We start from the raw sequence: 25,095 nt of genomic DNA, 5'->3' as shown, positions 1-25,095 counted from the left end.
TTTTTTTTTCCTTTTCTTTTTGCTACAGGGTCTCTCTATGTAGCTCTGGCTGGCCTCAAACTCTGCACTCCCAAATCTAGGATTAAACAATGACTGGCTACTTGCCACATTCTTTATATGAAAAACAACACCTGTAAATCATTTCTCTCCATGTAGCATTTGTAAAATATACCAACAAAGCAAATACTGCAACCTACATTTTGTTGAGATTTCTGTATAAAAATGACTTTTTGAGTCATTAAGTTCGATGTTTACAAAGACTCACACAAGAGCAGTTATGTAAAACTGGCAACACTGACACAGAACAGCTAACCAACTCAGACGAGGGTGCAACCAAAGGATTTGGTGGGCTAAGGAAAAAAGCAACCACTCCCACCATGTTTACCTACCTAATACACCACTTAAGTCTACTGTTTCAAACATGACATTGAAGCAATAGTCAGATAATTTAACAATTGAAAAATGTCCTTAAATGCCCAAATATGTAAGCACTTCACTAAAAATAAAAAGCAGGTTGCGGTGCTCTGACATGGGGGCATCCTAGAACGCTGATAATGTTTACCTTTTGTTCGGGCAGCGATTTAGATACTGCAGTTCTGCTTTACTGGACACACTCTGTAGTTACTATTCTACAAGATACAGCTGAGGGTAAACCATCATTTCCCCTAAGGCAATGGCTTGCTTCAGGGCAGTCATTTGCCAAGCTGAAGAGATTTGAAGGCTTAGGCTACATAATTCATTAAAGCTAGCAAGGATAACTTTATTGGGACCAAAAAAATGTTGCTTTAAGAACTGAAGGGCTCAAGAAAAAAGATTTTTTTTTCTGGGACAGGATTTCTCTGTGTAGCCCTGGCTGTTCTCAACTCACAGAGACCACCTACCTCTGCCTTCCCAGCACTGGGACTAAAGGTGTGCATCACCACTGCCCCCTTAAAAGGTCTAAAACTAAACTAAGTTTTTCAGGAAAGTCTTAAAGTCCCCTCAGCAGGGCCTGAACTGTGGGTATAGGAGAGCACACTTTTAAACTCGAATTTGTTCAGGGTGCTTATCAGATAACAAAGATGACTAAAATGTGGCAATGATCTATCAAGCAGAAAAATTGCAATTGCTTTCTTGGGCTTTAGAGGCTAAGAGAAGAGTAAAAGGACCACCAAAGAAACCACTTTCCACTAGGATCTACTGAGCTGTTACTACTGTATCTCAGTCTCCTCTTACGGACACTTTGGGTAGTCTGCTATCAGAAGCCACCTGTTTAGTAACTAACTATCGTCTGCGTCGTCAAAGTGTGATGTTGGAAGCTTTCCTAAGCCAAATGAAGGACACAGGGCTTTTCCTGTCTTCCCCCTTGCTTTCTCCTACTGCCTCCAAGGCCACATTATCAGATCCTAGATTCCGCTAGAAGCAAAAGCAAAAACAAAACAAAAACAACAACAAAAACCCCGTCACCGGGCCAGTTAACTGCGTTCCAAACTGCAGGTGAAGGCTAGGCTACACTTAATCGCTCCTTAAGGACCGCAACATCCATCTCATTCTAGAGTTCCCGCCGAGGACTTTCAAAGTCAGCTATGGGTCTCTTCCCCTGGCCTCAAGAGGGCCAAGGAATAAATCAGCCTGCTGGCTTAATGAGCAGGCCCACAGAAACGTGGGGGCCGAGGCTTTTCTGCTCCTCCCGTATCAAAGCTGCTAGAAATTTCTTTCTGGAGTCTCCTCTCCGGATCCAGACGGACCCTGTTATACAACCGATCCCCCGCGCCGTTGGCTGAGAAAAGGACACTGGGAAGCCACTGCTTTTTGGGTAGGGAAGGAGGTGGAGTTAACCCATGATAAAAATCGAAGCCTCTGAGTGGGGAGAACGAAGATCTGGGGAGCCAACTAGGTCTCAAAGACCCGAGCAAGCCAGCGTTGGGCTTGAGCTGGGAGCCCTCCAGGGGGCAGCTCGGTAGCGCCGGGCCGGCCGGGCCGGGCCTGAAGGATAATGGGGCTCCCTTCCTAACCCGGCGCCCCATTCGAGACGCCTTTTTGTTTGTTTGCTTTTTTTTTTTATATCTGTGTTTCTATACAATAAACACTTGCCCTGAGGCTAGCGACGGGAGGACAGGTTACAGGGGAGAGCGGCCACGGCTTCTCGAGCCGCCATCAGACACCTCGCTTCACGCGCCTCCGGGGTGATGGGCTCCAGGCCCGGCCGCGGTCCCCTTTGGGCCCCCGAGGCCCTAGGCCCCGCCCACGTGGCGAGAGACCCGGAGCACCCGCACCGACAACCGCCACACAAAGGAGGCCCAGACGGGCTCCGCACGCCCCTGACTACCGCGAGGCCGGCCCTCGCGCGCGCAACGCGGGCGCCGGAAGGTTCCAGAACCAGCCCGCCTGGTGGGGGGAGGGGAAGGGAACGCGGACCCCCCCCAGCTCCTCGGGGGCCGCGGCGGGAACCCCAACCCCTTTCAGCAATTCCACTCAGTCATCCCCGCCACCCCGAGAGGCGAGCGCCCCCCAGTCTGGGTGTCCCAGCTGTCGCCGGCGCGACCGCGATCCCACTCCACTTACCCGTGGACGCCATTTTCTCTCCTTCCTCCTCGTTCTCTCAACGTCCGTCTCCCTCTCACGTTCCCCCTAGGCGCCGCACTGCGCAGGCGCGAAACCCGCAACCTCGGATGCTACCATTTGGCCAGGCCGCAGGGGTGGGCGAAGAGGGATGAGCCGGTGCTCTCCGGCTCTCCGCTCCCGAAATCGTTGACCCAGTGCTCTCCAAAGAGCCGGACGTGACGCGTGATCTAAAAAAAAAGGCACCTCAGGGGCCAGCGCGCTAGTGAGCGAGGGCCACCAGCAAACCCGACGGATCCTCTGCACGGGCCTTGGTGGCTTGGAATGGTTACGCCCGCTGGCTCTAGGGACCGTCTCTGAAGAGTCTGCCCTGCAGGGAGACGGAGGCTGGCGGGAGGGCTTGGGGGAAGGGATCCCGGCCTGGCACAACTGCTGACTAATCGGCGGGCGGGATCACGCGCCCGTGTGTGTGCGCGCAGCGGGTTTCGGGCGCCTAGGTCTCGGCCTGGAACCGGCAGCCCGGCTACCGGGCGGGCCCCCCACCTCGGTGTCCTCGGGTGGGTGGGGGTGGAGAGGACGTGCTCCCCAGGACCTTGGACGCGTGGCCAGAGCGGGCGGGGGAGGGGACCGCAGTCCGTCAGCTCGGGAGGGAGGCCGGGAATGCCGCGCCCGACCCCAGTAACGGTCGGGGTTGAGAGAAGCCCTGTAATCATCCTTCAACTCATACCCTTGTTTTAACAGAAAACCCAGGCCCAAGAAATTGAGTCCTTCCCCTAAAGTTACAAAGCTGAATTCGACCCAGACAGACCCCAGGACTCCCCTCTCTGTGCACCACCCGGAAGCTTCTCCACTGTCCTTGACTTCCCATTCTGTCCTCCTGGCTTCCCAGTAAGGTAGGCAGGGTGTGATGATGCACAGCTTGGAGAGGTCTCTGACAAGGGCTTCAGAAGGACACTGAGGCGGATTGTTAGCGAGTGGTTTCTTTTTTTTGTTGTTGTTGTTTTGTTTTGTTTTGTTTTAAGAGTTACTGACACGGTGGACAGACACAGACAAACATTAGCATGGCGGGCGAAGACTGTAGAAACCAGGGTCCATGTGGGAGAAGTAGGCGTGTCACACCTTTCTGAGGATGGGCGTGGGTTCACCGCTGAAGCCTAGGGCTGGCAGCAGGCAGGGAAGGGAGCTGGAAGCCGGATGTGTAGCCACCGGTTTTCCATTTGATGTATAATCACCTTCAGGTGAGAGATCCAGGCATCCGAGTCTGTTAGCTAGCGACTCACAGTGTCTCCATAGGGGCCCGTCGGAACCTGAATGGGGAAAGGCTTGTATTGTGTTCTAGAGGGAGCAGCTGGATTCATTATTTGATTCTTACAAGTTCCATTTTATTAATTGAAGATATGGTTGGAGGAGTGTTACGGCTTGCCTATGATGTATGAGGCCCTAGTTTCCATTCCTATCGCCAAGAAAGAGAAGAGACTGGTCCAGAGGACTCGAGGCCCAGTTCTGTATGTCCATGGACCTGTCCCCTAGTGCCCAGGGATGGAATGGTTATGAGAAGGTGCAAGAGGAAGCTTCATTTTAGGTGACCCTGCCTGCCCTCCGGGTAAGGGTGAAATCTGCCTGCTTTTCTGAACTTCAAGCCAGTACCAAGGGTAAAGGGTGGAGTTCACCACAGCAGGACCTGGGGCTATGCTAATATGTCTGTCAATGAACACAAGCCTTGATTACGTGCAAGGAGTAGTAGTATCCTGGTGAGTCTGGCGAGCCCTCTGAGTAGGGGAAAAGCCAAACTTTGCTCATTAGGATAAAATTCACACTGCAAGAAGGGGACATTGACAATTCCGAGTGAGTAGGAGATGGCCTGTTGAGGGGCAGAGGAGAGTGTCACCTTTGGCATATGCTAGGGAGAGCCTTGGCAAGGAAGCTAAGTAGAATCATTTTCTCCCCTGAATCAGCTCAGGAGACTCAGAGGCCTGCCCGGGAAGGATAGCAGGGTCTGGAGGAACGGCTGGGTGCCAGGAGAGGACAGGAGAAAAGCTGTGCTGTGTGGTCAGAGCTCGGAGCAGCTGCGCCTTTACTTGTAAATTGTCTATGCCTCTCCATGAGGAATGACGGGCGCTTTGGGTTTGTTTGAGAAAGAGTTGGGGCGAGAAACAGGTGAAATGGTGCAGATTTGTGACCCAACACTTAAAGCCTAGACAGAGACAGGAGAATCTCAAACCCCCGAGCTAGGGTTACGTGATGAGATTTGTTTAAAACAACAACAAAAAACTTGTAGAAAAGGGAAAGTTGTAGGCCTCCACTCTTCCTTTCTCTTACCATCTGTAAGGAAAATGTATCCGAATCAGCAGTTCACAGATTAGGAGACTTGCCCAGGGTCATACAGCAGAAAGCTGCAGCAGACACTGGAATATCTTTTGCAAAACGAGGCTTGGGCCAGGACTGGGGAGGAAATGGTGCCTTGACTGTAATCACCTTGTAAAGCTTGGCACACAGACTCCTGTAGCCCACTTTCAACCCCACATTGCTTGTCCCATTAGTGGGCCCTAGGCCCCATCCTCTGTTCAAGGGCATCTGAGGCCTCAGGACTCCCTAAGGCTGGGAACACTGGAAAGGAGACAGGAAGTGGGAGGCTAGAGCTGGCCTTGACTTGGCCATTCCCAGGGGAACATAACCATCATTTTGGCAGTGAATGGTCCTATATCTTCCACTAAGACTTAAAGCCTACCAGACTCTGTTTTGTTTTTTAAAACCGGGTCTCATGTCACCCAGGCTGGTTTTTTAACTTAACATGTAGCCAAGAGCTCCTAAACTTTTCTTTTATTCTTTGTACAGCACTGAGGAGCAAATCCAGGTGCCTATGTATGGCTAGGTAAGCACACTACCACTGTCTGGTCTGTAATGACCTTGTACTCCAGTTCCTTGTCTCTGCCTCCTGAGTGCTAGGATCACAGGTGTGCACTACCACCTGGCCCCATCAGGACTTTATGAATGGCCCTGGCCCATCCCAGATATGTGGGCAGGTAGGATAGGCAGGTGGCTAGTAAGAACACAGGTTGGGACTTGAGCCCACTATGACCAAGCTATTGGACCTGCCTCTGCAGGTTCAGTTTCCCCCTCTGTAAAATGGGGTCATTGGGGGCTGGAGAGATAACTCAGTGGTTAAGAACACTGACTACTCTTCCAGAGGTCCTGAGTTCAATTCCCAGCAACCACATGGTGGCTCACTACCATCTGTAATGGGATCTGATGCCCTGTCCTGATGTGTCTGAAGACAGCTATAGTGTACTCACATACATAAAATAAATAAAAAACAAACTAACAAAAAATGAGGTCACTGGTAAAATAGAGGGGGAATCAGATAAAAGCAGCATAAATAATTTGCTACTGTTTTTGTTTATCCCTAGCCTACAGCCTCAGGACCACCTTTGACTACCATCAACCAAATATGCATGCCTGGGATGGCCCTGGCTCCCTATCCCGGGCCCTGCCCCTTGCTTCCTCGGTCCTGATGCTGCTGCTGAGCTGCCTGTGGCTACTGGGGGCTGGCCCCAGCCTCAGATTGGCTCCAGAGCTGCTAATGGAACCCTGGCAGGGTGAGGACTGGCTACATGAGCCTTGAAGGAAGCTAGAGAGTTACTCTAGGGCCCGAAACAAGTTAGTGGCATTAGTGTGAACCTTATGGAGGATATACAAGAGTAGGGCAGAGTGTCCCAGGGCAGGTTAGTGCTCTGACATGCCCAGCTCATCCACAGTCAAGAAAGAGGGCGGAGGATGCTGTAAAGGCACAGACGGTGAGGTGGAAGCCATGGGCAGGAGTGCTAATAGAACCCCTTTCTGAGAGGTTTTCAGCCAAGCGTGTACTTCCTACAAACTTGCCTCCAGTTTACATTTTAGGAACCCAAATGTTCCCGGAGATGTAGAAATTTTTCTAAGGTCATGCAGCTCTGTGGGTGTGCGTGGTTCTAGCAGGCAGTTTTTATTAGAACTAGTGCTATTAACCAGATGTAGAAGAGAGTTGGTAAGTGTGTGATGAACAGTTTCAGTGTGCCTGGGACATAGCAATACTTAGCAGTTGGTTGCTGTATGTTGATTCGCATTAATATAACTAGAGAGTAGCTGTGGCATTAAGAAGACTTTGATGTCCTCTACCAGTGACTAGGTAGTGACATTTGACAGCCTGACTCCTGGGTAGGGGTGGCTGCCATACCAGGTGGCCCTGGTAAAGGGCAGTCCACCCTCTGACCTGAGCCTCTTGTTCCCAGTGCACCGGCTACTGACCCATGCTCTGGGCCACACTGCATTGCCGGGCCTGCTCCTGAGCCTGCTGCTCCTGCCCACTCTGGGCTGGTGGCAGGAGTGCCACTTGGGCACTCTGCGCTTCCTGCACAACTCTACCGTGCTTGCCCTGGCTACTGGGCTGCTGGCTGTGCTGCTGGCAGGCCTTGGGGTGTCCGGTGCAGCTGGAAGCTGTGGCTATATGCCTGTCCATCTAGCCATGCTAGCGGGACAGAGTCACTACCCTGGATGGCCTCAGAGGACACTACCACCATGGCTACTACCATGGCTGCTGCTGGCCCTGACCCTGCTGCTCACCTCTGAGCCACCCTTCCTGCAGCTCCTTTGTGGCCTTCTTGCTGGCCTAGCCTGTATCCTTTGCCTGAGCTCAGGGACCACATGAACCTCGCTGGGCCTCTTGGGTGCCTCGGAAAAAAATGGCACAAGGGAGTCATGTCTAAGCTATGCCAGATGACCAAACACCTGCTCCTGACACATCATCTTTTGAGCAATGCTCTAGGGTAGGAACAGGGCTCATGGCCAAGTGGAGGTAGGTGTCCTTTACAATCAGAGAATGTTATGAAATGCATGGGAGACCTGAAGGGGCCCTAGAAGTCTCTAACCTGGATCCTGTGTGAAGGTGGCATCAAAACTAAGATGAGCAGGCTGGGTATAGGGCATAACTGAGAGGAAGGCTCAGTGGGAGCAAGCCTGGGGCTCTTTGGAAACAAAGTGCCAACTTAGGCTCATGGTACAGGGCCTCTTAAACATAAGCTTTGCTCCCAGGATACGGGAAAAATAGCCACCGAAGAGAACAGGCTGACCCATACATCAGGCAATCACAGGATCATTTCAGTCACTCAGGTCTGGCTGACAGTAGGCACACAGGATCTGGGAAGAGGCTGATGAGGTGGCGGGGGGGGAAAGGCTCTTCCCCTCTGGCTGACTAGTTTCAGGCAGTACATTTTGTTCTTGGCTTCAGCTGTCGATGTGAGTGAAAATGTGGTCCTGAGGGATGTAGCAAGGTGAGACACATGGGAATGCTTACACATTCCCTTCACTCCGCTTCATTGTTTTTCCTTGACTAGCTGCCCTGTCCTGGGCAGGAAGATGCTGCTGGGGCCTTCCGGTGCCTGGAGCTCTCGGAGTGGAGACTGCAGGTGTTACAGGAAGGTTTTCTTTGCAAGACTCTGGCCCAGTGCTGGCCACTGAGACTCCTTCCCACCCCAGGCAGTCTGGGTGATCTGCCTGTCACTTATCCTGTTGGAGTGAGGTGAGGGTGGTGTCGGGCTCAGTGTTGGATGGTGGAAGTTGTGACAGTGGCTGGCAGTCCAGGCCATCCACCTCTGTCCCCACAGGCCTGCCTCCCCTAGACCTCCTTACCTGGCTTCCTCAGACTCCTGGCCTCACAGTGATGGCTCTGCTCAGCTCCCACCAGGCCTGGAGCCTGGACAGCTAATGTGGAAGACCTCAGAGAGGCACTTGGACTGGGCTGGGCCCAGCTTTGCTTCAGCAACACCAATGTGGGCAGCCCTAGATGAGCAGATGCTACAGGAAGGGATCCAGGCCTCACTTCTTGATGCATCAGTTCAGGGTTCCCAGAGCTCTCTGTGGTTGCCAAAGCCCTCTGTGTCTTCTCTAAGGTAAGGCAGGGTGGGCAGGGGTGTGGCCTCCTGATGTGGAAGCCATGCTGCCCTGACATTTCTTCCTTGTCCTCACCTCACAGGCTGCAGCAGCTACAACACATGGGATTCCCCACTGATCAAGCTGCAGTGGCCTTGGCAGCTACAGGGCGTGTAGAGGGGGCAGTGTCACTGCTGGTGGAAGGGCTAGTGGACACTGAGGCCCTGGTGACTGAGGGGAGGAGTGGTCCTGCCCACTGCACGGGCACTGGGACCACATAGTCCAAAAAAAGAGTAGGCCTGGCCTGAGTCCTTACCTTGTCTGCTGAGGGCTTGGTGGGGTCTTGACCGCATCCCTGGGGCAGCACTAGGCCCCAACATGTTTCCCTGGTACTTTCTAAGAATAAAGCTGATTTGCCTTTCAAACCTGGTCTCCTGAGTGTCAGTTGCCATGTCTGGCTCCTCTGTGTTGGCATCAGGGAGGATGAAGGAGTGAGCAAGCAGTAAATGTGTGGCTGATGCAGGAGGATGACTCCTGGTGTCCAGGACCACAGGACTCCTGCCTCCATATCCTTGGCTTGGGTAGACCCTTCTGGCTGCCCTGGGCAGCACATAGAGACCAAGCAGAGTAGGGTCAAGCGGGGATGTTTATTGTCAGGAACATAGCAATCTGTGGCATCTGCAGCAGGCACTTGGAATAGGAGTCCCTTCCACACATCCCATTCCCACATGGGACATGGGAGCAGTGGGCCTGGGGTAGAACTGATATAAGAAGCACCAACTGTTCAGTTAGAGATTAAGCAGCCTGGACTCAGGTGGATACTCAGCACCAGAAAACGAAGGGCACACGGGACTCCCCAAGGTTTTACAGGAGGGGAACTGAGACTTCTGCCCCAATCCTTGCATGTCTGCAGGGCCAGGCGGTCCCAGGTCCCAACTTCAGGCAGCTGAGATGACTTGTACCTCCATCCACCCCCTTTGAAGCCTTTTCACCCCATTTCACAGAGGGAACTAACTAGGCCAGTTACAAGTGAGGCCTGACTTTCTGAGGCCCAGTCCTTATTTAGTCTGTCATGTATAGGCTGCCATCACTGAGATCTGCCTACCCCTAAGACCAAGATGGCACAGGGGTCCCTGAGGATATTAATAAATAGGAACTGGCAGTCCCTGGAGGCAGCTGGCCAAGTCCAGGTTAGGGGAGGAAGCCTGGCGTTGAACCCTGAAGAGCCACCACCACTCTCTCAGCTCCTCTCGTTGCGTCTCCTGGGGGTGATGATCTGGTAGTTGGTTGGGTGTCCTCCCCTCTTGCCTCGAAGGAGGCTGGGAGTACCTGTGCCATCAGGGCCTGCCCCAGATCCCAAGTCTGGTTCTGCCAGAGGGAATAAGGAGAGAGGCTGTGTCAGGAGGGCATTCACATGTGGAACCCACTCTTTGCCCTGGGAGGTAGCATGGTACCCTGGCATCCTAAAGATGGAAGTGTAGGAAATAAGGGTCTCTAAGGGCTGGTTAGTTCCTGCCCACAACCTCTTAGCCTCCAGACTGTTGAGGTCCCTCGGCTGCCTGATGTCTGATTTGATTAATTGGGATGGGTAGACTCACCACATAACACTCCCTAGGGTTTTTTGTTGTTGCTTTTGTTTTTCGAGACTGTTTCTCTGTGCAACAGAACCCTGGCTGTCCTGCATTTGATTTGTGGACCAGGCAGGCCTTAATTTTACAGAGACCCGCCTGCCTCTGCTTCCCGAGTTCTGGGATCCGTATGACACCACATCTGGCAGTGATCAGTTTTTTGAGGCTTATTTGGAGTGAAGATGAATTCTGTTTTTTGGGTTTTTTTTGAGACAGGGTTTCTCTGTGTAGCCCTGGCTGTCCTGGAACTCACTCTGTAGACAAGGCTAGCCTCGAACTCAGAAATCCACCTGCCTCTGCCTCCCAGGTGCTGGGATTAAAGGTGTGAGCCACCACTGCCCGGCAAAGATGAATTCTGGATCATCTGAATGAAATAACTAAGTAAACTGAGGCCAGGGAAGAGAGTCTCCCTCTCTCCTTAGGTTAAAGCACCATTTTGGAGGAAAGGGCTTAGTAGAGTCAGGCTTTGGCCCTGAGCAGCTTCAGGGGAATGGGAGGGCCCTGTTGTATGATTTCTAAAATTAAGGATATTTTCAGATAGACTCCGAGGGCCTAGGCAGTACTAACAGAGACTGAAGTAATTTCCAAAGGGAGTTGTGGCAAGATCTGCCCTGACCTGCACATAAGCTGAACCCCAAGCATAAACATAGCGTACTTGCCTCCTGAGAAAACTAATATCCTTCAAACCCAAGAAGAGGCTCTTCTGTCCAGGAAACCTGTGAGTACCTGCTAATACCCCATAAAGCCAGGGAGAAAGGCAAGGCAGGCTATTTTCCTAGTGGGGGAGAGCCTAGGATGGGTACTTGACCAATTACCTCCCTGTTCCTAGGATGGGGATGACTTGTAACTGAAGGTGCTGCTTAGGGGTGGGCCACTCATGGGGCCTTGCACATTCTCCAGGGGCTGTCAGAAGCATGGCCCACTAAGGATGGAATCACAGTGGCTCTCCCCAGTTCTCCCCCTCTGTGCTCTCTAGCTGCCCCTCCTACTGTTTCACTGATACAGAGAGGACAGGGTACCAGGAAAAGTGCTAAGGATTTGGGCTTTGGTTATGTTACCAGTGGTCCCTCAGGCCATTGGGAGGCCATGGGGATGGAGGATGGGTGCTAAGAGGCCTAGGGTAGAGCCTTGCTATGTCTCCCATCAAGACCACAGTCTCCCCTCCTGAGGCAGGGACAGGGCTGAGGTGGAAAGAGGTCTAGCATGTTTCTAGAGTTGAGAGAAGCCACATGGCTAATGGGTGGGAATTACAGTCTATGGGCACTTTTTTTTTTTTTGACAAAGTTTTGTTCAGTAGCCCAGGCTAGTAGGCCCAGACCAAGCACCAGGAGGCATCCTGGGCTACTATCCTCCTGTCTCAGCCCTCCAGTGCTGTGGTATCGTAAACATGTAGCTACCATTCCTGACTCGGACAACACACACTCCAACCTCTAGATCTTATTAAACTTTGTGTCAGGGTTGTCCCTCTCACCTCCATATGGCACACCTGGCTATTTCCTATGACCCCACACAGGGTCCCCTCTTCCAAGAAGTCTCCAATGTCCAGCCAGAAGGGCCCACATCCTCAGGCACTCCTGGAATCTCTACGGGGACTGACAGACAGTTCTCCAGTGTCCATCTGAGCCAAGCATCCAGTTGGTGCTTCCTGGTTTTGATGAACAAAGGGTTGATTTCAACCCTGCCTGATCTCCTCAGATTTTAGATTTATAGGAGGGGAGGGTGGACATACTGTGGAAACCTCTGGGCTGTGAGATAGGGCTGAGATAGAGGCTGGAGGGGACAAGGGCTTGCCTATGGGATCGGAGCTCTCCGTGGGCAAGTGAGGAGCAGCCCATGCCTGCGAATGGCCTGCCCCATCTCCCCACACCAGCTATGGGTTCCTTAGCCTCACTCAGGCTGCCTGTACCTGCCTTTGAGAACATTCCTGGTCCACCTCTCAGAAACCTTGAGGAAAACAACCCTGCAGACTTCTCAGCCTTTGTTCTCCCTCTGCTTGTTCACTCACTCATAATGCTTGCCCTTCTGGTCTTCACTGATACATCACCTCCAGGAAGCCCTCCTGGACTGTTTCCTCCTGAACTGGCTCCCTATCTCACGGTGATGACTGAACCTAAGGACTTGTATAAGTGAAGTTAAGGCTCTACCATGAAGCCATGTCCCCAGCAGGCACAATTATACACTACTCTGTCACTTATCCCTTCTTAGCATCTGCTGCCATTGCTATCACCTCACCCCAGCCCTAAACTGCACAAGGGCAGGGCTATATCTATTGGCTTTGTTGGAGCCTGTGCAGGTAGGTGACTGCTAGAACAGGAAAGCTAGTTCCTTGTGCCAGGCTCTATGTCCTTGATGAGTGGAAGGATGTGAAGTTTCTTCTGGCCCAGACCAAGCACCAGGAGGCGTCTTCTTCATGCCCAAGCCTGTCCCAGGCCCATCCTGGGAGGGTTTGCCCCTGCCTGCCCGCCCTGCCATTACCTGGCCAGATGATGGCTTCCAGAAGTGTGACCCGTCTGGCCAGGAGCTCCAGCTGAGCCTGCTGCTGCAGGAAGCTCTGTAAGCTAGGAGCCTGATGGGAGATCGAGAAGAGCAGACGGTGCGAGTCTGGCCTCTAAGGGCTGGGCTGGGAGCCAAGGGGGTGAAGGCAGCTACATGCTGGTGGGCTTCAGGGCAGGAGTCTGGACCAGCATCCCCTCATGAGAGAGGGAGAAGGCTTGCCTAGCTCCTCAGGTAGCCAGGAGGATGGGAACTTGAAGGGTGAATGTCAGGCTAATGGTCAGGCTCTCTTGAGCCCTGACAGGGAACTTGAGGACACTAGGACCATAGTGGCAACTGCAGGAGGGACACCTGGGGCCAGGAAGAGTGTTCAGAACTTTTTGGGGAAACTGGTCAGAACTGGCAAGTGCTCTATTACCCAGAATCCTCTGGGTCCTGAGTCTGCCTCTGTCACCCACAGTTCCCTGCACTTTGGAATCTAGCTGTGTAACCTATTTCTCGTAGGTCTGGAGACTGTCTCCATTGCCCATGACCTCTCTAGAGTTGAAGCCCAAGTAAAGTATACATCCCTTATCTATAATACCATGGGCTTGGGCTCTAACTATATGAGCCCTGACCCCAGTATGGCTAGAGTCTAGCTATTACAATCCCTTGCTGATTAGGCGTTTGGTTTCTTCTCTCTCTCTCTCTCTCTCTCTCTCTCTCTCTCTCTCTCTCTCTCTCTCTCTCTGTCTCTCTTTCTTTTTGTTGTTTTTTTGTTTCATTTTTCAAGACAGGGTTTCTCTGTAGCCCTGGCTGTCCTGTAGACACCCACTCTGTAGACCAGGCTAGCCTCAAACTCACAGAGATCCTTTTGCCTCTGCCTCCTGAGTGCTGGGATCAAAGGTGTGGGCCACTATGCCTAGCTTTGGAGTCTGTTTTCATTGCCCATAATTTCTTGCAAATCTCATCATCTGTTGTCTCCAAGCTCTGTAAGTAACTACTTCACCCACAATGCCTAGTGAGAGACACAAGGATGAGTCCAGGAGCAGGACCTCCCCCCCGCTCTCCCCCCCCAGAGAGGGGATCAGTCATTCAAGGTTGAGTAGCCTCTGTAGCCTGTGCTTTTTCAGCCTCAGAACTGGACTCAGGCCAGTTCTACCCCAAGAAGGTTTTGGGGAGGCTGGTAAGCAGGGGCTGGGCTGGCTGGCCGTCTGTCTGTCTCTACTCACCATAGAGCCCAATCATTGTTTCCAAGATTAAAACCCTCTCAGCTAAAATCTTCAAAGCCTCGCGTAGTTGGTGCAACCCCTCCCCCTGTGGAGGAAAGAGACAGATGCAGCCGTGACGGGGGGGCAGGGAGGGAACCCTGCAAAGCCTGCCAGTGGCCCATGCCCCACCCAAGACATGCACCTGTAGGCCTGTACCACCTTCCACAGCCCTGGACCCATGGACAGCCAAACAAGACCGAGGGGGACAGGATGGGGCAAGGCAGGAGGAAGCAACCCCTGGACACCCTTTCAGAAAGTGCTGGCCTTGAACCCGGCTGCGTGCAGATTGTGCCACTCTGGAGGGCACCCATCTGCTTTCTCCAAAAAAGCCACATTATTCTCAAGGCCCTGTGGCACCAGGTTGACCTCTCACCCCCATCCTCATAGCCTCTACACAGTGCCTGTGACATCCCTGGGTCATCTGTTGTCTGGGTGAGATCTCTCTCTCTCTCTCTCTCTCTCTCTTTCTCTTTCTCTCTTTCCATTTTAGATCTTTATATCTTTCTCTATCTCTTTATTTATATTCTTCAAGTTGGCTTTTTGTTATAACCAATCCTATCAGCCTTACCTTAACTCTATCAGTGAAAGTAAGCTAGTTGCTAGTGATTCTGTTCATGCTAAAATGAGTATTAAGTGAAAATCAAAATGTTTGAATGGTGTTGTTGCTTAAAATGAAGCTAATCTAAAGGCTCAAGCCCAGTCCCCCTCCTTCAAGAAACCATTCACCTCTCTGCCAAGACCACACCAATTCCACACTCTGACCCACCATGGAGAGCACCCTCAGTCCACGTGCGCTCAGCAGCAGCTGAAGGCACCAGTGTATGCCCAGGGTTGTGGTGGTGGGCTCACTAAGCTCCTTCTTTATGGCCTCCCAGGCCTAAGGCTCTCCACTGTCCCCAATCAGAGGCTCATTTAGAGACCTCTCTTAGACTTCCTCCCAGTTTGTCCTTTCTTTCCCCAACATAAGGTCCACGGTCTTGCCCAAAACATGCCCCTCCCTAAACAACTTCCAAAATGTGGGTATATTTTCCAACAGACACCAGGATGTTTGTGACAACTATCTCACACCTGACAATATCTAGAAGTCTCTTGGCACTTAGTGTAGGGCGAGTGAAGGGATGCATACACACATCTCCTTTTGTATGTGTGTGTGGGGGTGTATGCATGTGTGCGCATATATGCACATGAATACTTGTATAGAAGCCAGTGTGTGTGTGTGAGTGAGTGTGTGTGTGTGTGTGTGTGTGTGTGTGTGTATGTGTAGAGGCCTGATCATGCCATAGAGTGCACGTTGAGGTCACAGGTCAACCTGTGACCACATGTGTGCCACAACATATGTATGGACATCAGAGAACAAATTGAATGAATTGGCTCTCTCTTCACATCATGTAGGTCCTGCAGATTGAACCCACTCTGTGTCAAGTGCCTTCCCCAGCTGAGCCACCTTCCAGGCATCTCCACTCTATTTTGCTTTCTATCTTACTTTTGGAGACAGGATCTTAAGGTGTACCCGACATGTACAGTGTCAGCTAGTCTGGCTGCCTGTTGAGCTCCACCTGTCTCTAGTCCTCCATGCTAGGGTTGCAGGCCTAGGTGCCACGCTTGACTTCTGTGTGGGTGCTAGGGGTCAGAACTCAGGGCCTCTTGTTTGTACAGAAAGTGCTCTTTCCCACTGAGCCATCTCCCCCACCTCCATATGTGCACATGTGTGTGGTGTGTGGTGTGTGTGTGTATGGGTTTGTATACAGGTACTCACATGTGTATGCATGCACACATGTACACGGACATGGAGGTTGAGATTTCTCTCCACCTTATTTACTGAGGCACGGTCCCTCACTTGAACCCAGAGTTTGCTTTGGTAATCCTGTTTCTGCCCTCCTAGCTCTGGGATTGGGATGGGTTGCCATGCCCACCCAGCATTTATGTAGCTCTTGGAATCTAAACTCTGCTCCTCACTTCTCTTATCTTTCCAGCTCCTCCCCCATTTTTTTCCTTTGAGATATATTGTGACCCAGGTTAGCCTCAACCTTAAAACAGTTCTGCCCCAGACTCCCATGTGCTGGGATCTGAGACACTTGGCTCACCATCCAACACTCCGAAGCACTGGCTCTCCACAAGAGCATCTAAGCAACCAAGAGGCCTCCCAACATATCCACTGTGAGCGTAGGCATTTCCCAGGGCTATTCCTTGTGCTCCAGCTGTTCTATTAATATCATAAATAAAGATGGAGCTATTCTTGGTCCACTAAACTGCCATTTCAGCCTGGGGTACTAGGGTCGCTATAGGTCACATGTCAAAGTAATCCCTCTTCAGGTGTCATGGGAGCAGATTGTGAAAATGGATGCTCCCAGGGTTGGGGAACGTGGCTCAATGGGAAAAGCACTTGGTTAGCAAGAATGAGGAGCCTGAATTCAGAGCTCCAGAATTCATGTAAAAAGCCACCTAAGCTCAGGTGTTGGTGGTGCACACCGTTAATCCCACACTTGGGAGGCAGAGATAGGCAGATTATGATTTTGAGGCCAGCCTGGTTTACAGAGAGAGTTTTAGGACAGCCAGGGCTATACAGAAAGACCCTATTGAAAAACAAACAAATAAACAAACACACACACACACAAACAAACAAAAACTACCCAATGCTGGTAACCCCAGCACTGGACAGGCATAAAGGTGGTTTGCTGGCTGCTAGCCTACCTGGAAAGTGTGAGCTCTCAGATTCAATCACAAGGGAACAAGGCAGAGAATGCTACACATACACATACAACCACACACATGTATACACACAGGCATAACACACATACACGGGGGAGGGGGTGAGAGAGGGGAGGAGAGGAAGAGGGAGAGGGAGAGAAAGAGGGAGAGGCACTTCCAAAGGGCCCACATTAGGGTCCCAGCACCCACTTCGGGCAGCTCACAGTCACTTGTAACTCCAGGTCTAGGGAATCTGTCGCCCTCTCCTGGCCTCTTTAGGTACCAACACACATGTGATAGACACTTTTTCACAATAAATCTTAACATTTTAAAAGGTCAGTCTTTAAAAAAAGCTGTAAAGCCATTCCCAGCATGGACGATGGGCCAATGAGGTCCAATCAATGGGCATCTGGTCCCAGCGAGTGCTACTCAGAATGTTTAGCTTTCTCTCCTTGAGAAGAGAAGCAGGGAGACAGATCTAGGGCATTTACAAACCACCAGTGAGAGAGGCAGGAAACCCACTCTAGGCTAAGACACCAGAACTGCCACAAACTGCAGTGTGGGAACCTTGCTCAGATCTTGGCTACGATTTTCTATTTATTCTTATGTGTATAAATATTCCATCTGCGCTTGCATGTATGTTTGTGCACCACGTGTGAGCAGTGTCTACTGAGGCCAGAAACCCTCTTGGGACTAGACTTACAGATCACTGTGGGCTGCCACGTGACTAATAGGAATCAAACTCAGGTCCTCAGTAAGCACCCTTAGCCACCCAGCTGTCTCTTTGTGTTTCCTGAATATAGTAGTAGAGATAGAGCCTCGCGCGTGCCAGGCAGCTTCTCTACACTGAGATATCCCCAGCTCCCTCCCTTTTATTGTGAGAATATTATGTATCCTCAGTATATTCTCTGACAAGATCTCACTAACTTGTCTAGGCTGGCCTTGAACTTGTGATCCTTTTGTCTCAGCCTCCTGAGCAGCTGGGATTAGAGGTTTATAGACCAGCCCCAGGTCTGCCTCTTTACTTCCCTTCAAAGCCATGGCAACACCCAAAATGCCCTGACTCCATTGACCACTGTCTGGTCTGTGCTTGCACTTAAAGGCCTCTGGCCTCTGATCAGGATGCCCACAGCCTTCCAGAGCCCTTTTATGCCTCCAATCCACTCTCCAAATTGGCGTTCAGAAACATACTTTGCAAACAAAACCCTGACCATACCATTCCTAACATTCTTTAATTTTTTTTTAAATTTTTTTTTTTGTTTTTGTTTTTCGAGACAGGGTTTCTCTGTATATCCCTGGCTGTCCTGGAACTCACTCTGTAGACCAGGCTGGCCTCGAACTCAGAAATCCGCCTGCCTCTGCCTCCCAAGTGCTGGGATTAAAGGCATGCACTACCACCACCCGGCTCTTTAATTAAAAAAAAAATCTTAATTTTTTTGAGATTCTTCAGTATCTCACTCCAAAGCCCAGGTTTGCTTTGAACTTGCAGCAATCCTTCTGCCTCAGGCATCTGAATGCTGGATTCCGAGTCTGAGCCACCATTCCTGGTTCCCAGTTTAGCAATATTTAAATGACGCTCCAGGTCCACCAACGTTAGAATTCCTTAATGCAGCCTCCTACTTTCTGAGAGCTTCTGTCCTCTCTCACTTCTTGCCTGCCAAGCTCTTGCTACTCTGAATATGTCCCAGGCTCCTTCCTATATGCTGCCCCCACTTCTCTGTCTGAATACCCCATGACTGGTTAGGTCCCTTTCCTCACCAACACACTGTTGGTACAGACACCCCCTCCACACCTAAGTTCCTTTTGTCCTGTGGCTGCTGACCATGGTGTTTTACCTAATGGTGACTCCTCCTGTGTCTGCAGAGTGCCTCTCTGCACTGCCGAGCCCTGAGCCTGGCATACAGAGCGATGCTTAGGGAAGGGTAATGGATTCTCTAGCTCCTCTGGGAATTTAGATGTTTTAGCCTGTTTCACTTTGGGTCTCTTTTTTGGTGCCACTAGTTTGCTCCGCAGAGCGGGTCCTTGGTTTCCCTGTCTAATTTCTCTGCTCATAACGAGGTCGAGTAGCTCAGGCCAGTCACTCAGCTCCTGCAGTACACGACTATGACCACCTGGTGACACTGCTGAGCTACAGCTAAACTTGACAAGCGGCTCTGAAAGCTGCACTACCTCTAGGGGGCGCTGGTAGGTGAAGTGGGTCCGCAGGATGTTCCCACCGTTCCAGGATCCCTACCTACCTCTAACGGAGCTGGCCCCTCAGCCTGGAAGCTGCATGCATCTCCCGCCCAGCAAACCCTCTCCCAGGCAGCAAGCAGGAGTAGAAGTGCAGGTGATGAAAGGAAGAAGGTGGGCAGGTAGGAGTCCTGCTACCTCTTAGGGGTCCATAGCTAGGTCTGGGTTCAAGGTCTGACCTGGAGCGGGCCCAGGCTCCCCGTGTAGGGATAGGAGCTGCATAGCTTGGCTCTGTAGTGATCTGGTTTTCCCCATACCTTCTGGGATGGGTGAAAAACCTTGTTTCTCATCCCAGGTCTCTGGGAGAGTGAGGGGCCTAGAGGAGGCAGAGACATGGGTCTCCTTGCTCATAGCCGAGTCCACACTGACACTGTCAAAGGCCAGGAACCACAGGGAGTGGATGGGTGGGAAGCGACCACCACGGAGAGGTAGCAGGGCCCCAAGAAGTCATGGGGTACACAGAGGTGGACTCGTGCAAGGTGAGGATGACCACGGCTGTATCCATCACTGACTCCATGACCACAAACAGACAAGACAAGGTTGGAAGCTAATGCTGGCCACACCCTCAGCAATGGTGCTCAGGAAGGGCAGGAGGGAAGCCATGATGCCAAATCTTCCGAGTATGTGGTTTCTAGTTCACTCTTCCCATTTACTCAGTGTCTGTTCTGCATGTGACAGTTTCTAGGCCTCCTTTTTTATGGTTCTGCTTCCTTTGTGTGGTAGTGTCTAGATCTCTCTATCTCAGGTTCTATGGCTCTCTTTGCATATGACAGTTTCTAGGCTTCCCTAATGGATCACTTGAAGGATGTGATGGTACCGATTATCGATCTTTTGGGTAGAGCAGAGTTAGGTCTCCTGGCCTCATTAACCATGTCAAACATATATATAATGGTTTCAAGGTTTCCCTTCCCAAGCTTCCTGGATTCTCTGTGAGTCTGTGGGTTTCTAGGTCCCCAGTTTTTTGTCCCATGGATCCTTTCTACATCCCTTTTTTGTCCCATGACTTGCCTAAGATCCTCTTTCTGTTTTAGGTGGATGCTTCCTTCACATTGTCCATCCTTCTGTGGTCAACAGGACAAAGCCAAAGACAGGAGGGACTGTGGAAGTGGAGAAGTGGTCTAGCCTGGGTCACCTAAACTGCTCAACAGCCTTCTGAGGCTACAGAGGGTAAGTGGGTGAAGACAGAGGCAGAGACAGAGACAGGGAGAGCATGGGTGGGGTCTGCTGGAGGGGAATGTTGGGAGGGTGTGGGAGCAGGGCTTCTATAAGAATGTGAATAGGACACCCTCGATCCCAGGGTCTACTGGTGAGAGAACTCTTTACTGAGCACCCAGGGCAAGGGAGGGCAGGGGAAGCAGAGGGAGGGCATGTGGAGACAGGGGGAGGCAGGAGAGGGCAGAGGGAGGCAGAGGGAGGCAGGGCAGGGGGAGGGGAGGCAGGTGCAGGGCTGTAGCTTACCCAGTGGCTCTTCTCACCAGGGTCTCCTTTGGGGCCAGGTTCTCCCTGAAAGAAGTCAGAGACAGAAGAAGTAAGGAAGGGAAGAAAAGGGAAGGGAAGAGAAGGGAAGGGAAGGGAAGGGAAGGGAAGGAAGAGAGCAGGGGTGGAGGAGGGAGCTGGTGTGAGGGAGAAAGACTAACAGAAACCTGGGTGTGATGATGGTGCAGAGCGATTGCCTTGTACGTATGAGACACTGGGTTCAATCCATGGGGAGGGCAGTGTACAAGGAACCCAGGGAGGAGACAACAGTGGGTAGGAGTAAGCACAGATTTCAAGAACTCCCAATCACATAGCACAGAGAGTTTGGAAATACCCAATGCTTTCTCATGAGATTGCAGAAAGCCAGGCCTTGTCAGAAAGAACACAGGCCGGGGCTATGGAGTTGTCCTAGGACCAAGAACAAAACCAAAATGGACTTTCTGTAATAAAGATAAATTTCTGAAAGAGTGGGATGACCCATCTGTAATGTAGCTGTGTCCTGGGGCTCTCAGCACTTCTCATGAAAATAAAAGAATAGAGCTCCTCAGACTGCACCCCGGCACCCCCTCATCCAATAAAGCATTTCAGAAAAAGCTGCGTGAAAAAAAAACAAGAAACAAGATGAGCACATAAGAGAAAGATCAGTCAACAGAAACAGACCCATAGCTAACGCGATGTTTTAAGTAGGAGAAAAGGTATTTAAAACTTCTGTGACAGTGCCTGGAGAGACAGCTCAGTGCTTAAGAGCACTGGATGCTCTCACAGAGAACTTGAGTTCAATTCCCAGCACCCACATGGAAGATAACAACCACCTGTAACTCAAGTTCCAGGGGACCCGACACCCTCTTCTGACCTCTGCAGGCAGCAGGCTTGCATGTGGTACATATACATGCAGGCAAAAGACTTATATACATAAAAAGAAACCTTAAAAAAATAAAATATCTATGACAGATATTCTAGACCATGGAGACGGTTCAGCAAACCTGGACATGTGGATCCTGGAACCCACAGTGGCACGAGAGAGCTGAACTCTGTCCTGTCTTTCACACATACCCTCACCATCAAATACACAAGAATAGTAAATAAAGCCGGGCAGTGGTGGCACACGCCTTTAATCCCAGCACTTGGGAGGCAGAGGCAGGCGGATTTCTGAGTTAAGGCCAGCCTGGTCTACAGAGTGAGTTCCAGGACAGCCAGGACTACACAGAGAAACCCTGTCTTGAAAAAACAAAAAACAAAAAAAACAAAAAAAGAAAGAAAGAAAAGAATAATAAATAAAATAAAAAATGTAAACATTTTCTAAAGATTAAAAACTTTTTTCTTTTTTAAAGATTAAGAGCACATGAGTGTAGACTTCAATAGAGACCCTGGAGCTGGAGTTGCAGATGGGAACTGGAAACTGAACTTGGGTCCTCAGAAAGAGCAGTTATGTACTTAACCACTGAGCCATCTCTTCAGATCCCTAAAAAAGTGTTTTACAAGAATCAATGGGGGTAGGGGGAGGTTAGAGAGATGGCTCAGTGGTTAAGAGCACTGCCTGCTCTTCCAAAGTACCTGTGTTCAATTTCCAGCAACCACATGAAGGTTCATAACCATCTGTGATGGGATCTAGTGCCCCCTTCTGGCATGCAAGTATACATGTAGTACAGAACAATGTATACATAATAAATAAATAAATAAATCTATCTTAAAAAAAAAAGAATTCATCAGGTTAGAGAGTCTAGTGGTACACGTCTGTAATCCCAGCTTTGGGGAAACTAAGACACATGGGTTGCTTGGCACAAATTCAAGGCCAGCCTAAGTTAGATAAGAATCCCAGGTCTATCTAAGCTATATAGTGAGATCTTGTCTCAAGAAAAAAATAAAATAAAATGAAGACAAGCAAAACAAGAAATCACCTGGGATTGATATGCTACGTGACAAGGTGGAGAATGTTAGGGGACATGCAAATTGTTTTTTTTTTCACAATAAACATTACTTACTATTTATTTGCAAATTGTTTTTTTTTTTAAATCAAGTAGAAATTCTGAAAACAAAGTTTCATTAGGCACAGGGCCCAGTGAGACAAGATAGTTCAGCAGGCAAAGGGTCTTGCTATTAACCTGAAAACTTGAGTTCAATCTTCTGAACACACATGGTGGAAGGACAGATGGATTATTTGAAGATGCGCCAAGACCTTCACTTCCAACACAGATTTTGTGTGCACACACATGTACAAATAAATAAAATGTGACAAAGATTTTACATTTTGTTAGGACTAACAGAAGATTGTACCAAAAAAAAAAAAGCAATTAATTTGAAGAAAGCCAATTTTATTTATTTATTTATTTATTTATTTATTTATTTTGTGTTTCGAGACAGGGTTTCTCTGTGTGGAACTCACTCTGTAGACCAGGCTGGCCTCAAACTCAGAAATTCGCCTGCCTCTGCCTCCCAAGTGCTGGGATTAAAGGCATGTGCCACCACTGCCCAGCTTGAGATCAGTAATTTTTAAATCTGATTTTTTTTTGAGACAAGGCTTCATTGTGTAGCCCAGGCTGGCCTTGAATTTGTGAGCCTTCTGCCTCTGTTTCCTAAGAGCTGGGATTATGGGTATGTGCCACAGCTCCCAACAGTCACAAAGGCGAGCACATGGTTCCAGAGCAGAAACCCACAGGAAGCAGAGCGGGTGGGGGACCGCCGTGTGACAGAAGCTTCTAGAGGCTCAGTAGGTCCCACAGGTCTTCCCAGAGGATATCAGAGAAGGAAAGGCAGACAAGGAACCATCTGGAGATACAACACAACATTCTATTGCCGTGCAGGCCGAGGCAGAAGGATTGCCGGAAATTGGAGACTAATTTTCGTGAGTACAAGACCAGCTGTGGCTATATGGCAATTCCCAGTCTCAAAAACCAAAACCAAACTTGGCTGGGCAGTGGTAGCTCATGCTTTTCATTTCAGGATCTTGTAATTACTCTCTTGCCTCTCACTCTTGCTCCCCATCTCTCTGCCTTCCCTTCCGCCCTCTATTCTTCTCTCTCTCTGCCTTTCTACAATAAATGCCTTAAAACAAAACAAAACAAACAAACAAACCAAAATTTCAGGATCTCTGAGTTTGAGGCCAGCCTGGTCTACAGAGTGAGTTCCAAGACAGCCAGGGATACACAGAGAAACCCTGTCTCAAAAATAAAACAAAATAACACTATAAATAAACACACAAACATGTTCACATTAAATAGGAAGACAAGACAAAAGTAAAGCTTAAGAGGCCAGATGGGGCTGGAGAGTTGGCTCAATAATGAAGACACTTGTTGCTCTCAGGTTGGGTTCCCAGCACCCACATAGTGGCTCACAACTATTCACAACTCCAGCTCCAGGGGATCCAGTGCCCTCTTCTGACCTCTACAGGAACCAGGTGAGGTGCACATACATATATGCAGACAAACCACTCATTCACATAAAATAAATAACCTAAAAACCATGTTAAGAGTCCAGATAGGGGCTGGAGAGATGGCTCAGTGGTTAAGAACACTGACTGCTCTTCTGAAGGTCCTGAGTTCAAATCCCAGCAACCACATGGTGGCTCACAACCATCTGTAATGAGATCTGACACCCTCTTCTGGTGTGTCTGAAGACACCTACAGTGTACTTACATATAATAATAAACAAATCTTAAAAAAAAAAAAAAAAAGAGAGAGAGAGTCCAGATAGATCAGTAAAGTACTTGCTGAGTTCAGACTTCCAGCACCCTCACAGGAAGCTGGGCATGGTACCAGCAAATCTAGGAATGCAGACAGGGACATTCTCTGAGGTTTGCTGAATAGGGAGCTCCAAGTTCAGTGAATGACCTTGTCTCAAAAATGAATGAATGAAAGAGTAAGCTGGAGAGTAACAGAAGGTACCTGATATTGACCTCTGACCTCCATGCATGTGCACACGCATACTACATACAAGGTTAAAAGTTAAAAGATCACAAACCAAGGAGCTGAGCTGAGTGATGGATCAGCAATTAAGGTTACTTTGCAGAAGGCCCAGGTTCAATTCCCAGAATCCACATGGTGGCTCACAACCATCTATAAGGTCAGTCCTAAGAGATCAAATGCTTTCTTCTGACCTCCACAGGCACCAGGAAATTGGTGCACAGATATGCATTCGGGAAAGAAAACGTTCAAACACACACAAGTTAATTTAAAAAAAAAAACAAAACAAAACAAAAAAGAAACCTTTGTGGTGCAGGGCTGTAATCCCAGCTCCCTGGGAGAATGAGGCTTGAGGATCCTAAGTTTGTGACTTGCCTCAGCAGACATGGACACACTGAGCAGAAGACAGGGCCATAAAACACATACCTTAACAAATATTAAAGAGAAACTATACAAGGCATGGTCTCAGATAATCTTCTAGAACTATGAAAGAAATCAAATACAAAAAAAAAGCTACCTGGCAAAGTCTACGACATCAAGAGATTTAACCGATCTTTTTGATCCAGGTCAAAGAAGGAACTACAAGGGAAATGCAAAACTATTTTGAATCAATCATGTGGAAATAGAACTTATCAAACTGGCAGCAGTGAATATAGGTATTAGAAGAGAGATCAGAATAAATAAGTGAAGTTCCGGTCATGGGACATCCATACAGATGAAGCCTACAGTCAGCAAGAGAGAAGAAACAGCCACATTCGAGCAGGTGACTGCACATGCGCTCACACCTCTAGTCTCTCCCCACCCCCACCCACTACTTGGGAGGTAGAGGCAGGAAGGTCAGGAACTCAAGGTCATCCTTGACCACAGAGTGGGGCTACCTAGCAAGCCTATTTCGACAAGCAGACAAGTGCACGTGATCAGAAAGCAGCGAAGCAGGAAAAATTGAGGAAACCAACAAGAATCTATACCTTTTTTTTTTTTTTTTTT

The 25,095-nt window shown here is 49.8% G+C and overlaps 3 protein-coding genes across 13 annotated transcripts in view; 1 reads left to right on the top strand and 2 right to left on the bottom strand.

The window, feature by feature from the left end:
- Ewsr1 (EWS RNA binding protein 1) overlaps positions 1-2,676 on the bottom strand; it is a 20,438-nt gene extending 17,762 nt beyond the window's left edge. For all 3 annotated transcript variants that reach the window (XM_031339890.1, XM_031339888.1, XM_031339889.1), the window contains exon 1: positions 2,545-2,676. In XM_031339890.1, coding sequence (XP_031195750.1) covers positions 2,545-2,557 — 13 coding nt within the window. In that variant the 5' untranslated portion in view covers positions 2,558-2,676. The remainder of the gene's footprint in view (positions 1-2,544) is intronic.
- A 16-nt stretch (positions 2,677-2,692) lies between these two features.
- Positions 2,693-8,867, top strand: Rhbdd3 (rhomboid domain containing 3). Of its 8 annotated transcripts, none has more exons than XM_031339885.1 (9): positions 2,693-2,806; positions 3,283-3,434; positions 3,937-4,144; positions 5,377-5,413; positions 5,949-6,137; positions 6,807-7,190; positions 7,930-8,092; positions 8,178-8,462; positions 8,546-8,867. In XM_031339885.1, exons 5-9 carry the CDS (start codon positions 5,990-5,992, stop codon positions 8,721-8,723), a joined length of 1,158 nt encoding a protein of 385 aa, XP_031195745.1. In that variant the 5' UTR covers positions 2,693-2,806; positions 3,283-3,434; positions 3,937-4,144; positions 5,377-5,413; positions 5,949-5,989; the 3' UTR covers positions 8,724-8,867. The 8 variants fall into 8 exon arrangements, with proteins under 8 accessions (XP_031195745.1, XP_031195746.1, XP_031195744.1 ...); XM_031339886.1 differs by having other exon boundaries at positions 2,774-2,904; XM_031339884.1 differs by lacking the exon at positions 2,693-2,806 and adding an exon at positions 2,924-3,098.
- Positions 8,868-9,070: 203 nt separating this feature from the next.
- Emid1 (EMI domain containing 1) overlaps positions 9,071-25,095 on the bottom strand; it is a 42,981-nt gene continuing 26,956 nt past the window's right edge. Inside the window, exons 13-15 of one of the 2 annotated variants that reach the window (XM_031339892.1) lie at positions 20,192-20,236; positions 13,775-13,859; positions 9,071-9,810 (exon numbers count right to left, since the gene is read on the bottom strand). In XM_031339892.1, coding sequence (XP_031195752.1) covers positions 9,683-9,810; positions 13,775-13,859; positions 20,192-20,236 — 258 coding nt within the window. In that variant the 3' untranslated portion in view covers positions 9,071-9,682. Of the gene's footprint in view, positions 9,811-12,545; positions 12,637-13,774; positions 13,860-20,191; positions 20,237-25,095 lie in introns of both variants that reach the window. The other variant, XM_031339891.1, reaches the window with a different exon arrangement.

This window comes from Mastomys coucha, unplaced genomic scaffold, assembly GCF_008632895.1.
Source record: "Mastomys coucha isolate ucsf_1 unplaced genomic scaffold, UCSF_Mcou_1 pScaffold22, whole genome shotgun sequence".
Classification (NCBI taxonomy): Eukaryota; Metazoa; Chordata; class Mammalia; order Rodentia; family Muridae; genus Mastomys; species Mastomys coucha.
The sequence above is the reverse complement of the archived record's forward strand: the minus strand, read 5'-3'. Positions and strand labels throughout refer to the sequence as shown.